Source organism: Chionomys nivalis, chromosome 5 (assembly GCF_950005125.1).
Source record: "Chionomys nivalis chromosome 5, mChiNiv1.1, whole genome shotgun sequence".
NCBI classification, from domain to species: Eukaryota; Metazoa; Chordata; class Mammalia; order Rodentia; family Cricetidae; genus Chionomys; species Chionomys nivalis.
Genome location: NC_080090.1, coordinates 20,349,105 through 20,362,855, shown reverse-complemented (window position 1 = coordinate 20,362,855; position 13,751 = coordinate 20,349,105). Strand labels below are relative to the sequence as shown.

The window sequence follows — 13,751 nt, the reverse complement described above, 5'->3', positions numbered from 1 at the left end:
CTTTCTACCAAAGTTCACTCCTTACTTCAATGTTCACCTCTAGAAGTATCTATGTACATTTGAGCTGTTCTTAATCTTGCTTCCTTGTTACACAGGCTCAGGAATCCATCTCCTTTCATTTTACCAACGGTTTCTTTCTTTCTTTTTTTCTTTCTTTATTTATTTATTTTCTGTATCTGTACACTTCCTATTTTAACTTGATCAGTGTTCTCGACATTAAGAACATTCAGTATCCAATTCATAGTTTTAAACAAGTACCCTCTTTTGCCACACATTTCTGACCACGTAGAGGTCAATTTTTCTTCTCCCCTTTTCCAACTAAATAGTCCAACACTTATCTCGTTTTCCCTTTCATTTAGTTTCAACCCATTTCCCTGTGGCTTTGTTCCAGATTCTAAAGGAAAATTTGCCAAAGATATTAATGAAGCTGAATCCAGTGTGCCTATCTTATTCCTCCTTCTTTAAATCTTAACATGCATGACCAGTTTTTCTCCTTAAAATATGTGTGTCTTGACTTTCATGATATCAATAGATTCTAGATTTCTCATTTCTCAGTGAGTCTCTTTTGGTATTCTTTATTTTATAGTACTGTGTCTCTAGATTCTTAGTTATTCCTATTGCTTTAAATATGATTCTTAGCAATATTATGATAACAGAAGTTTTCTGCATCTAAGACTGAAATAATCTCTTTTGAGGTGTAGATTATGTAAGACATAGCTCACAACCCTATGTGGATATATTCCAGGAATTTGCATTTTGACATTCCAAAAGTGAAAATTTCACAGTCTTGACCTTGGGAATTAGATGCATTTATATCTCTGTAAATTTGCATTATTATATTTGCTTCATTTTCCTCCACTCTATTTTCAGTTCATAATTAATTCATGTTGATATTTCCTCAAAATACATTTTGAACCTGTTTCTGATTATTTTTAGTGTGCTATCCTGGTATGAATTAGCACCTCTCATATATGAGCTGCATTATATGTTTCCATATAAGATCTAATATTTTAAGGGTTTCAGAGATGGCTCAGTAATTAAAAACATTGACTATTTTTATAAAGGTTCAGTGTTTTATTTCCAGAGTCAAGATGATGACTCACAACCTTCTTGTAACTCGAGTCCCAATCCCCTCCTCTAACCTCTGGTGGCGCCATGAATGCGTATGGTCCACAGATATCCACATAGGCAACACACAGCACACACACACACACACACACACACACACACTAAAATATATCTTGTAAAAGATCCAATATTTTAAACCTAAATTATATAAGTAGTTCCAAAACCTAGGAAAATCAGTTACTGATAGAGTGAAATCTAAAGCCTTACCACAGCTTTTAAAACTAGACAAAATTCTTCTGTGCTATTTCCCCTAATATAATAAGGATATTTCATCCTTTATCTTTCCCTTAGTGAATCCAGGGTCTTTCTTTAGAGGTATTATCACTTCTTATATAATATGATGTTTTTTGGTTTCAGAACCTTAACACTTCCCCCAACACTTATGTGACTCATTCTTCCCAATTGTGTTGGTTCAATATCACTTTCAAGGCTGGTGAGATTATTCCGTGAGAATAAGCACTTGTGATGCAAACTGATGATTTGGGTTCAAGCCATAGAACCATGGTGGAAGGAGAGTACGGACTCCATAAATTTGTCCTCTGACTTCCACAGGTACTCTATGACATGCATACATACCTACCCTCACACCAAATCAATCAGTACATTAATGTCACTTCAAATGACAGTGTCTTGGAAATCCTTTGTGAATACTCAACCTGATCTTCACTTTCTTTTTTTATTAGTTCTTGGAAAATTTTTTATAGTGTATTTTGATCATATTCTCTCCTTCTTCCAACTCCTCTCAGATCCAGCCCCCTTCCCTACCTACCCAACTTTGTGTTTTATTTGTTTTTTTTCTTTTTTACTTAGTAAGTCCCATTTCTACTGACCATATATTCTTAAATGAGTGGTCTTCACTGGAGTATGATTGAGCAGGAGCTAAGTTGTCACAGAAAACTGGCTTTCCCTCTCTCAGTAGCTATCAATTGCTAATAGCTCTTTACTACTGTTGGAATCAATGCCCACCTCCCCCTCCCTGCTGGGATTTTGTCTGACCTAAATTTACATGGCTTTTTTATATGCTATCACAACTGCTGTGAGTTCATGTGTGTGACTTCATTAAATTATTTTTTCCTTCAAAATATGTGAAATTATTTCTATGTGTAGGTATATTTGCTTTTATGCAATTAGAGAGTTAATCACATATTCTAAGACTAAGATTTATGTTCTTAAATATATTTATATAGTGTATTACTTTCATGGATTTGCATATGTTGAACAAATCGTGCATCTTTGGGCTGAAACCTGCAAGGTGGTGGTAATGCATGATTTTCTTAATGTGTTTCAAATTTGTTTTGGAATTGTGTCATTGATAATTTTTGTACACTAGGTTTCTTTTTAAATTTAATTTTATTTTGTCCTTATCTCATTCTGATATTGGATTTTGTAGAATGAGTTTGGTAGAGTCCCTTCCCTTTCACAAATGTGGGGTCATTTGTGAAGTGTTGGTATCACATCTTAACTGTAGAATTGAACAGTGTATTTAGCAGTGGTCTTTTCTTTGTAGAGGGTCTTTTACTTACTTCTTCAATCATGCTACTAAATATGGGTCTATATGAGTTGTTAATAATGTCTTGATTTATTTTTAGTAAAACATATATGTTTAGGCATTTATCAGTTTCTTATAGGTTTTACAGGTTTGGGGATATATTCTAAGCATTTTAATTTCTTTGGTTTGTGAAATAGTTGCCTTCCATTGTTAATTGTGTTACTTTTGATCTTCTCTCCCTTTTAGTAGCTTTTCTAGTGGTATGCCAGCTTTGTTTCTTTTTTATGTATTGTTTTTTGCATCCCTATTTCATCGATTTCTGTCCTAATATTCACCATATTTTACCATCTACTGTATTTATAAAATATTTTCCTCAGTGATAGCTTCAATGGATCAATATTCCTTCAAAAGTTCTTTGTTCAGTCTCCAAATATTCATGTAATTTCTGTCTCTGTAGATTTCTAGTTTATTTCTTTATGATATGATGATGCAAGAAATTATTCCTCTCTTTTTTATTTCTTATGACTTACTTTGTGAATTATAATGTGATTGATATTAAAGTAGTTTCCAAGTACCACTTAAAAAAATTTGTCTTCCTAACCACTGTGCTAAATATTCTATAGATATCATTTAAATTCAATCAATCTGTCATATAATTTCACTATGAAGTTTCTTGCTTGATTTTTTGTTGGCCGGAGCTAAAGATGAAATATGGATATTACATCACCTACTCTTAATGTATCTAAACATATCTGACACTTGGTGCCCTTTAGTATTTTTTATATAAAATTGGGAGCCCCAGCATTGGATATATACATACTTAGAGTCATTAAATTATTTGGTGATTTTCCTCATTCTTTATCTCTTCTGAGGAAGTTTAGGTAAGAGTTTACTTTATCTGATAATGGAATTGCTATGCAAACTTGTTTATAGTTTCCATTTCTTTTGTAAGTTAATCTTTATCCCGTGACGCTCATTTTCAATATCATTATCTGTATTTTTTGGTGACAAGAGATAGCTGAATCTTGTTTTCTACTCTAATCTAGGGGTACACAGATATACATACAGGTAAAACTTCTACATACATAAAATAAAAATAAATTTAAAGTAAAAAATGAATAATTTAGTAGAATGGACAATGAATTAATAATTTAGAGCTAAATAACAAAATTAACTAAAAGGAGAAATACATCATTTTTAAATTTTTTTATATTTTATTGAATGTAGAATTGAGTTGTTACTTTCACTAGGATTTTCCATTGGATGTATTTTTGACTCCTCAAAAATGCAAATTCATGTTGTTTATTGCATATAAATAAGAGAAGTAAGAAACCAGTAAATGATTAGCCAATATAAAATGTAGTTAGCCCAGATGTGTTAGCTAGCTGTCAAGTATCTAAATTTAAACTCTGTCTTCTCCACAAAGATTAGGACACTTCAAGCCAATAACTTTCAGGTCCTCTTAAAGGAAAAAAAAATTAAGTATAGAGAGCTCATATGCATACCTAAGAAGGACCAAGGAACTACTCGCAGCTGTAAGTCTAGTGGGTGGGTAAGGAATAATGATGAGGACCTACAGATGTTGACATGAAACAACATATGATTTTGACAGTCTTTAAATTTTTGGGCACTTGAAGAGAATCTAGAAACATCCTAGAACTTAACCATGATGTATTACAAAATACGTTAAAATTAACTTAAATATTTTAAGAAATTTCAGGGCCACATGGAACAATAGTCAATAAATCAGTGTTTATTTTCAATGTTTTAGACAAGGCTATATAATTCTCTATCTAGCCTTGACTGTTACGGAGCTCACTGTGTAGACTAGGGAGACCTTGAACAAAGAAAAACTCTGACCACTATCTCCTGAGTGCTTAAATTAAGGCATGTGCCACTATGCCCAGAAATAAGTCATTTTTTTTTTATAAAAGCCAAAAACTTCAGAATGAAATCAAGTCTTTCTCTAGAAGATGGATTGGGGCCAGCAGGATGGCTCAGAAGGCAAAGTTAATTACCATGCATCTCTAGTAACATGAGTTTGATTCCCAGAACCTGTGTGAAGATAACCACAGAGAAACCCTGTCTCGAAAAAACCAAAAAAAAAAAAAAGTGAAAAATAAATTTCATGAGTTATTCCTCTAAAGTTCATATATGTCCTGTAGCGTGTGAACACACATAGCACACATAATAACAGCAATAATAAAGATGATGACGTTAATGATTTTAAAAAAGTAAAAATGATTCCTCGAGCCTGGCCTGTTTGGAAATACAAAAGACTTTGCAAAGAAAATTATAGTTTTTGAAAAATTATCAGGAGAAGTGCAAATAGAGTACCACTTAGATGAGTGATAATGATCGAGGTCAGTTAAGGGCATTAAACCGTAGAAAATGAGTGATTCTAACGAGAAATCTTAATTGATGGTGGGAGAAATGAAGAAAAGCCTGCTCAGTAGTTAAGAATGCTTGCTATACATCTATGAGAGCCACAGTTTTGAACCTAGCATCCACAGAGCAAGCTGAGGTGTGTGTGGGGGGGGTGGGGATCTCACAAATACCTGTAATACCAGCTCCAAGGAATCTGATATCCTCTTCAGATCTCCAGGCATGGACACCTGAACACACTTGTGTTCACACACACACACCATAAATGTATAAAATAAATCTTAAGAAATAGGAGAGGTTAATTAGCTAATAATCGGCTTATAGAGAATTAGGAAATCTAAGCAAATGAAGTTACTGATTAAAATTGATTCAGAATAATCAAAGCATAAACCAATACCTTGATTCAAAATCTACCTCCATGAGTCAAAGACTACCTAATAAAAGAATTCTGTATCAGACATGAGAAGCAAATTTTTGAGTTGCTTACCAGGGCTGTCCAAGAGGCTCTCAAAACATACAGCCTATTGCTATTGCCCTTGACCGCTTCCTAGAGGTGGAAGTTGAGTCTCTATTGCTGAAGACATCATGCACTTCACACACAGGGCCCACTGCTTCCTGAGCTAGAATGGATCTGAATGCCTAACCACTGAGGACTAGCTTCTGTGATACCTAAAGGCACAATTCTTCCAAAGCAGGAAAACAACCAAAAATCCTACCCAGCAGATGTCCCCAGCTAGGTCCTTGGGCAGCAGAGCAGAGGGTGCCTGACTGTCTTTGCCCCACTATCACACTGATGATTATCTTGAATATCACCATAGAATCTTTGTCTGGCGACGGATGGAGATAGAGACAGAGACCCTCATCAGAGCAACGGACTGAGCTCCAAAAGTCCAGTTAAAGAGCAGAAGGAGGGAGAAGATGAGCAAGGAAGTCTAGACTGCAAGGGGTTGGGCCACCCACTGAGACAGTGTGTTTGTTCTAATGGGAGTCATCAAATCCAGCTGGACATGGTCTGAATGAGCATGTGATCAAACTGGACTCTCTGAATGTGGATGACAATGGGGATGGACTGAGAAGCCATTGATAAAGGCACTGGGACTTGTTTCTACTGCATGAACTGGCTTTTTAGGACCCTAGTCTATTTGGATGCAAAGCTTCCTAGGTCTGGATGTATGGGGGAGGGCCTTGGACTTCCCACAGGGCAGGTTCCCTGCCCTCTCTTAAGGAGGGAGGGGGGAGGGAAAAGGGTGGGTGAGGGAGTGGAATGTGGGGGGAGTGTAAATTTTTGAATGGAAAAAAAAATCCTACCCAGCTATAGTTCCTATGAAGCACATGAAAGACCAGCATTGAACAGTAACCCTAGGGGTGAATGGCCCACAAACCAACAGTTATATAACTGTACTCAAGATCTGTTCAACAAAATGGGGAACCATGCTTGGTACTGGAAATCTAGCTAACTATTCAGTGTTGATAAAGTCATGATTATTGGAGGAAATTCTACAACCCTTACATTACTAAATCAGTATAATCACTAACAAAAATCTATAAATGTTTGTATTTATACCCACAGATAAATGTAGTCTTCACTCCTCATCAAAGATAATTCTCTTTAAAACAGAAGACACCCACTACAGAAAACCACAATCAATAAAAATCAGAGATGTGGAGACCAGTCCCAATGGATACACCAACAAAACACTCATACACCTAAGGCACAAGGAACATTACAGAAGAGTGAGTAGGGGTGTTATAAGAGCCAGAAGATCAGGTATTTTGCTGTGAGATTGTGCTTCCTCGTAACGACATAAGCTATAACCATTAGTATGATCAATGTAATTGCCCAAACATTGGCTGAACAAGAATGACACCAGTGAACATGCCAAAGCAGACTGAGAGAAACTCATGAGGCCTCAACTCAACACAAAGAACTATAGGCAACTGAAGAAAACTGGCAGTGAGAAATTTGGTCTTCCCCAGGGAAAACCTCACCAACTGGATGTTCAGTGCTAAACAGTGTCAGACCTGAAATCATACATCATATAAGTAATATTATATGAGCTGAGCAGTTTATAATTTAGGAATATATGTGTATATACATATATACATACACATATGTGCATGTAATAACAATGAAAAAAGAGTCAATGGAATAGAAGGAGAGTGGGAGGAATGTGAAGAATGGTTTGGAAGGAAGAAAGGGAAAGGAGAAATTCTATAATTATGCAATAATTTCAAAAACTTAAATCAAAGTAAATCAACAAAATCACAACACCAGTTTAACATATCCCCAGGATAATCAAAAGACAAGTAACCTTTGTAAGTAAATGTGTGAATGTAAACTTCGAGTAAGAGGTTAGGAGATAGATAAAGGAAGTTTATATTAAGAACTTTGAAAACATGATTGTGATTAAAAATGGAAAGCCTACATAAGTTATCCCACACAGCCCGGAGTCCATAATTTTTCACACTCATTATCACACTTAGATATTTCTTTAGCATGAGGAAAATGACATCTCTTCTTTAAAGATATATTCAGCTGATAAATAACAATTGAATATGCTTACATGGAAATGTGATTTTTTTTTAAATATCTATGTATATAACAGGATCCTCAATACCTCTCATACTTAATTTTTAAGGAATAAATATGTACACTACATTCTTTGGGAAAGTTTGAAATTAAATGATTAATCAAGTAGCTAGCTAGTTTCACATGAATAGTTGAAGTTGCAGCTAGATTGAAATCTAGAATCCTGGGGTAGCAATATGTTCAGGGCAAGCTAACACTGTCATGTACTGGTGGAAGAGAGGATGTAAAACTGCTCTAGTTTTACTAATAGTCAGGATTAGGGCCTGCAGTGATAGTTTCTATGTTCTCAGATTGTGTCTCTCTTCATCATCCCAGGGACCAAGACAGTCACATTTTATGAAGGTTCTATTACATGTATGAGAAAGTGTAAATTTCTTTCTCTAAAGTTTTGCAATGCAGGGACCCAGTTTGTTTTGGAGTTTTATGGTGGTAATCACTAATGAAAAAAACACTGCAGCAAGAGAGTCTTGCATCTTGAACTGATGGTAATTGTTGCAATAAGCTAAGTAGGCAGGAGGCAAAGGACTCCTGGGTAATGAACTTCATGGATGCCAGTTCGCTTCCCAAAGGAACACCTTAGTAACCTCAAGAGGTCTGCTGTGAAGGCCCAGAGACCTCTGCCCAATCAAGAATATAGATCTTGAAAGGGGAATATTTTAAGGTTTGATTTACTTGTGCAGGTTTTCTCAAAGTGAGAAAGCTCAACTCATGCATCACTTATGCGTGGTTACACGTTTCTGCAAAGAAATGAAATAGGTCGTGATGGGGGAGTTCTATTTCAGCTGGAGACTCACCTGTGGCCCCAGAGTCAAGCCCTAAAGGATCCTCATTATCCAGCTGTGAGTAAGAATGTGTCAGGCAGACACTTTATCATCTTTCTTTCTAGGTTGGTCATTAGGAAAAGACCAAGAACATTCAGAAATACAAAGTGCGCCAAATGATTAGGGTTCATGGAATGTTCATATTGTGTAGAACACAAAACTAATATTGTTGAAAAGTCACTATTTATGCTCATACACAGTCATTCTTTCTTGAGATAGGTTCGCATACAATAGTTCAGAATGTACCAGGGTTAAAAATGTGCCACCATGCCAGGCATATATTCCCCTTTGTAAATGTGAAGAACCTAATCTCAAAATTAACGATTTTGATATGCTTTTAAGCAAGTATGTGATTTTTGACAAGGCATTTTGCCTTCCTTGATTCCCATGTCCTTCTTTTTAAAATGGAGAAATTGAGGGAGTTGATCTTTTAAGTTGCAACCCATTTGGACTTATGTCTCAGTAGATACAGGTCAGAGACAATGAAGTAGAGAGTAAAATGCAAGACACTAATTCTGAAAGCTTCTTGGAATATGAGAAGTGAGATATGGCCTAACTAAGAAAAGTACAAATTTGTAAATATGTTATGTCTTCTAACAGCCCTTACTCCAGTTCTTACACCAAAGGAGATGGCCCTCAAAAAAGACCCGGACAAGCATTTAGATTGACATTATATTGTTCATCAGCCATCACCTCTCTGATACATCAGACATTGTGCAAGAATTCTATGTAGTAACTAAAGTACGGAATTTATATTTTGATTTCAAAAGGCTTGCAGTTGGGCTGATGAGATGGCTTAGCAGTTAAGAAACATCCCTGTTCTTCCAGAGGACCTGAGTTAGGTGCACAATGCCCACATTAGGTGGCTCACTACTACTACTTTTTCTGACTCCAGCTTCTTAGGATCTGGCACCTCAGGCCTTCGTGGACAACTGCACTCATGTGCATATACCTATATGCAGACCACACACAGACACACACACACACATATATACATTCAAAAGTAATACAAATAAACATTTTTAAAAGCTCACAGAAAGCTACTTCTGTAGGGTAAAATACAAGGATAAGAATAACTTAGAATCTGAATCAGTATATAAGGGCAGTGAGGAAGTATGACTGGATCTCTCTCTGTCTCTGTTATTCTCTCAAATTTCTATCTCTGTCTCTTTGTGTCTGTATATTTCTCTGTGTGATGTTCAGATGACCATGAGTAGGATTCTGGGATGTTGGTTCTTTTCCTCTATCACTCTCTGTCTTAATTCTTTGAATCAAGGTCATTAAACTGAAATTTCACCACTGAAGTTAGGATGGCTAGCCAGCGAACTCTTGAGAACCACCTGTTTTTGTCTGCCAATGATAGGTAACAGGCTCAAGCAGCCTAGCTTGATTTTTCATGCAGGTGCTAGACATTCAAACCAAAGTCCTCAAGCTTGACAAGACAGAGTTCTTACCCACTAAGACATTTCCCCAGCCTATGACTGCTGGGAGCAGCAGAAAAAGATACTTTTATCCTGCATAGCCAGAGAAAGAAGTGAGCATGAGGTAAATGGAGATTTAGGTGTCTTCAGGGTCCTACAGATGAGACAAAGTTTTAATGTGCGAACAATACAAACAGATGAGTCAATATTGAATGCATGGAGCCCCTGACAATGAAATTTTGATGATAATGGTGAACATATTGATGATGATGATGTTTAAAAGCATGACTCACAATCAAAATGATAGGGTCACTCCACAGAATAAAAAGAGTGCTTGGAAGTCAGATTTCATGTCAAAGGAGGAAGAGTTTTATCAGTCTAAGTATTTCTATAATAGAGAAGGCTGTCGTATCACCACCTGGCATCGTCAGTGCTGGCAGGGGTTTGATGTTCATTTGTAGGAGATTTTGAGGACAGTTTTCTTCCTGCAGGAGAGAGTATGAGTCTTTGCTGGTCTGAGTCAGCCCAAAGAGGTGCTGCATCTAGTGAGGATGGATTATGCTACTGCATCCATCCTTCCTTCTTTTAGGTGGTGTTGAAAGCTCTTTTATCTTTATGAATGGATAGGAATAGATGGAATAGATGTTATATTTAAAAATTCAAACACTTCAGTGACATTCAAATGTATGATGGTCCTTGAGCTTCTTTTAACGTTGTATCAATGTTTATTACTGCTAGAAAAGACCAATTAAGTCGAAATGATAAAATATTTTTGAAATAAACAGAGATTTATAATTATATTGAGTGACTTGGATCTGAAAAAAATGAGTGAAAAGAGATGTCAAATTATATGAATTATATGAATAGTATATAAATATCATGAACTAGGGGACTGAGGTGCATGTGTTGTGTGTGGAGTCATGTGCATGTGTACATGTTTGTTTTGTGAGTGAGATTATTGTCATGTTTTTTACTGATAGAATAGTCTGAGAAAGTATTGTGCTTATTTCTTTATTTAGTCTGTTAGAATATTAAAATCTTTAGACAACAGGGTGAGTTTAGTTAATAACAGTATATTGTATTTTAAAAATTATATTTGTGTGTGTGCACATGTATGTTTGTGTGTGTGTTTGTAAGTGTGTGTGTGTGTGTGTGCCATGGCAAAGGTGTGGGGGACAGAGGACAAGTTTTATTAGTCTTTTCTCTCCTTCTACCATGTGGGACACTGGATCAAACTCAGATCTTTAGGCTTGGTGCCAAGTGCATTTGTGCACTGAGCCATCTCAATATCCCAGTTCACTGTATTTTTTAAAATACCAAGAGAACAGGTGTCAAGTATCTTCATCACAAAATGACAGTTACCTGACACCATACTTAACTAGCTGCGTCCAATCCTTCCTCACTTTACAGCACAATGTCCTACATAACAAATACATATAATTTTGTATAACAAGTAAAGTAAAGAAAAACATACAAAGAAGGAAACAGGAGCTTCTTAGCATTGGCCACTATAGCTTAGTTAATCCCTGAGTCTGTGCATAGTTATAATGTTTAGGAAATATTCAACAATATTTAGTTATATTGACCATAAATATCTTTTATCTGTACCAATAATGAGTAAGAGAAGTGCATTTAAGATTGGAAATAGGGAGGATTGAGGAAGTGGCCATTTTGGAGGAGAGAAGGGTGGTGTAAGATTTGCTTGGTCTATTTGAGTCTCCTTCATTTATTTAATCTGTCTTAGTTTCTATTGCAATTTTTACTAGTGCCTCAAAGAGGCCTAAAATTCTGACTGATATTTTTGAGAATAGTGGTGTTAGTTTTGTTTTCATGAGTGAATATAAGGAGGTAGGAATGAAAATATCAGTGTTTCAGGAGACAAAATCTTGAGGAAGCAAACAAGTTGAAGTTAGAACGCAGGAAATGTAATGGGAATTGCACATCCTTGGTCTGGTACACTGTTGATACTTCCCAGTATAAGTGATGCTCTTACACAATATATAAGGCAACATGCACCATGAATTAGGAAGACAAAGTTCTGAAGCCTACAGTAAGCAAGATAAGTGAGTTATAAGGTGGATGTGTGGCCAAAGATTGGTTGTGCAGAAATGGGCAGTTTAGTTCTAATTATTGAATAATTCTAATTACTGAAGACTGGAAGAGTGGGCAGGGATGGGATTCAATGCTTGCCTCTCAAAGCATGTACTAGGGGAAGTTTACACTAGCAGTCTGGGGAAGGCATTAAAAGTTTCCTTGATAAGATGCCAATGGCTAATTCCCCTCATATGTCTTCTAGATCTTACTTTATAAGCACATGAATGCTAAGCAATGGACACTGGAAACTGGAGCCAGGTAACAGAATTCATCATTTTGGGCTTCCCTTACCTTCAAGGTGTCCAGACTTATCTCTTTTTCTTGTTGCTTGCCATTTACCTCACTACAATATTGGGAAACCTGCTGATATTCTTGCTGGTCCACATGGACTCTCGGCTCCACACACCCATGTACAAGTTTGTCAGCATTCTCTCCTTCTTGGAGCTTGGCTACACAGCTGCCACCATCCCTAAGATGCTGGCAAACTTGCTAAGTGAGAAGAAGACCATTTCCTTTTCTGGATGCCTCCTGCAGATCTATTTCTTCCACTCTCTTGGAGCTACCGAGTGCTATCTCCTGACAGCAATGGCATATGACAGGTACTTAGCCATCTGCCGGCCCCTCCATTATCCTACCCTCATGACCCAGACACTCTGCACCAAGATTGCTATTGGCTGCTGGTTGGGAGGCTTGGCAGGGCCAGTGGTAGAAATTTCCTTGGTGTCTCGTCTTCCTTTCTGTGGTCCCAATCATATTCAACACATCTTTTGTGACTTCCCTCCTGTGCTGAGCTTGGCTTGTACTGACACATCAGTCAATGTCCTGGTAGATTTTATTGTAAACTCCTGCAAGATCCTGGTCACATTCCTGCTGATTCTCAGCTCCTACCTACAAATTATCCGCACAGTACTCAGGATTCCTTCTGCTGAAGGCAAGAAGAAGGCTTTCTCCACATGTGCATCCCACCTCACTGTGGTTCTCATCTTCTATGGTAGCATTCTCTTCATGTATGTGCGGTTGAAGAAAAGTTATTCCCTTGACTATGACAGAGCCTTGGCAGTGGTCTACTCTGTGGTTACCCCTTTCCTAAATCCCTTCATCTACAGTTTGCGCAACAAGGAAATTAAGGAGGCCCTGAAGAGGCAGCTGATGAGAACAGGGATGCTGTGATAATGGGTGGCAAAATGAAGGTCAAGGACAGACGTAAATATGATGGCTGAGGGATCATCAAGAGTCAGAGAGGAGAAATGAAGAATCTCATTCTTCTCTTTGTCAGGTGTTGAAGTGGTGGTTAGGGCTGCCTGGCCTTCAGTGTTATCATAGCCATTACAATATCTGCTGGAGCCACAGACAGCTTCACCCCAGAGACTGCAAAGTATACACAACCCTTCAGCATCATAGGATACTGTGATTTTATAACTTTAGATACTGGCGAATCATGCTTAGAAATATTGCCAAATATATTTCTTATCTAATACATGTAGGCTCAAAGTTACTTGACTTAATATAAATCATATAACTGTATCTTAAACAATGATTCTTATTGAATAAAATTTGGAGCAAAAATAAATGTTTCTTAGATTACTTAGCAATTTTCTTGAATAGAAAACACTAGTCTATTGGGCATATGTTTGAAATTTCACAAATTTGAGTCTAATTTATAGTTTATTGAATGACTTATCAATTCCTTGGTATTGGTAAGGTAGACCAATTGCTTTAAATCTTGATTTTACAATGTAATGTTTTCTTATAGGAATCTTTTAATAGTGAAAACAAAAACCTCTAAACCACAGTACATAGTTTCTAGTTAAAATATTATTTTC

The 13,751-nt window shown here is 36.7% G+C and overlaps 1 protein-coding gene across 1 annotated transcript; it reads left to right on the top strand.

Annotated features, from left to right (window-relative positions):
* The first annotated feature begins 12,162 nt into the window (after positions 1-12,162).
* LOC130875106 (olfactory receptor 6N1) lies at positions 12,163-13,098 on the top strand. The gene has a single exon (XM_057770789.1). The coding sequence runs from the start codon at positions 12,163-12,165 to the stop codon at positions 13,096-13,098; it is 936 nt and encodes a 311-aa protein (XP_057626772.1).
* Positions 13,099-13,751: the final 653 nt, after the last annotated feature.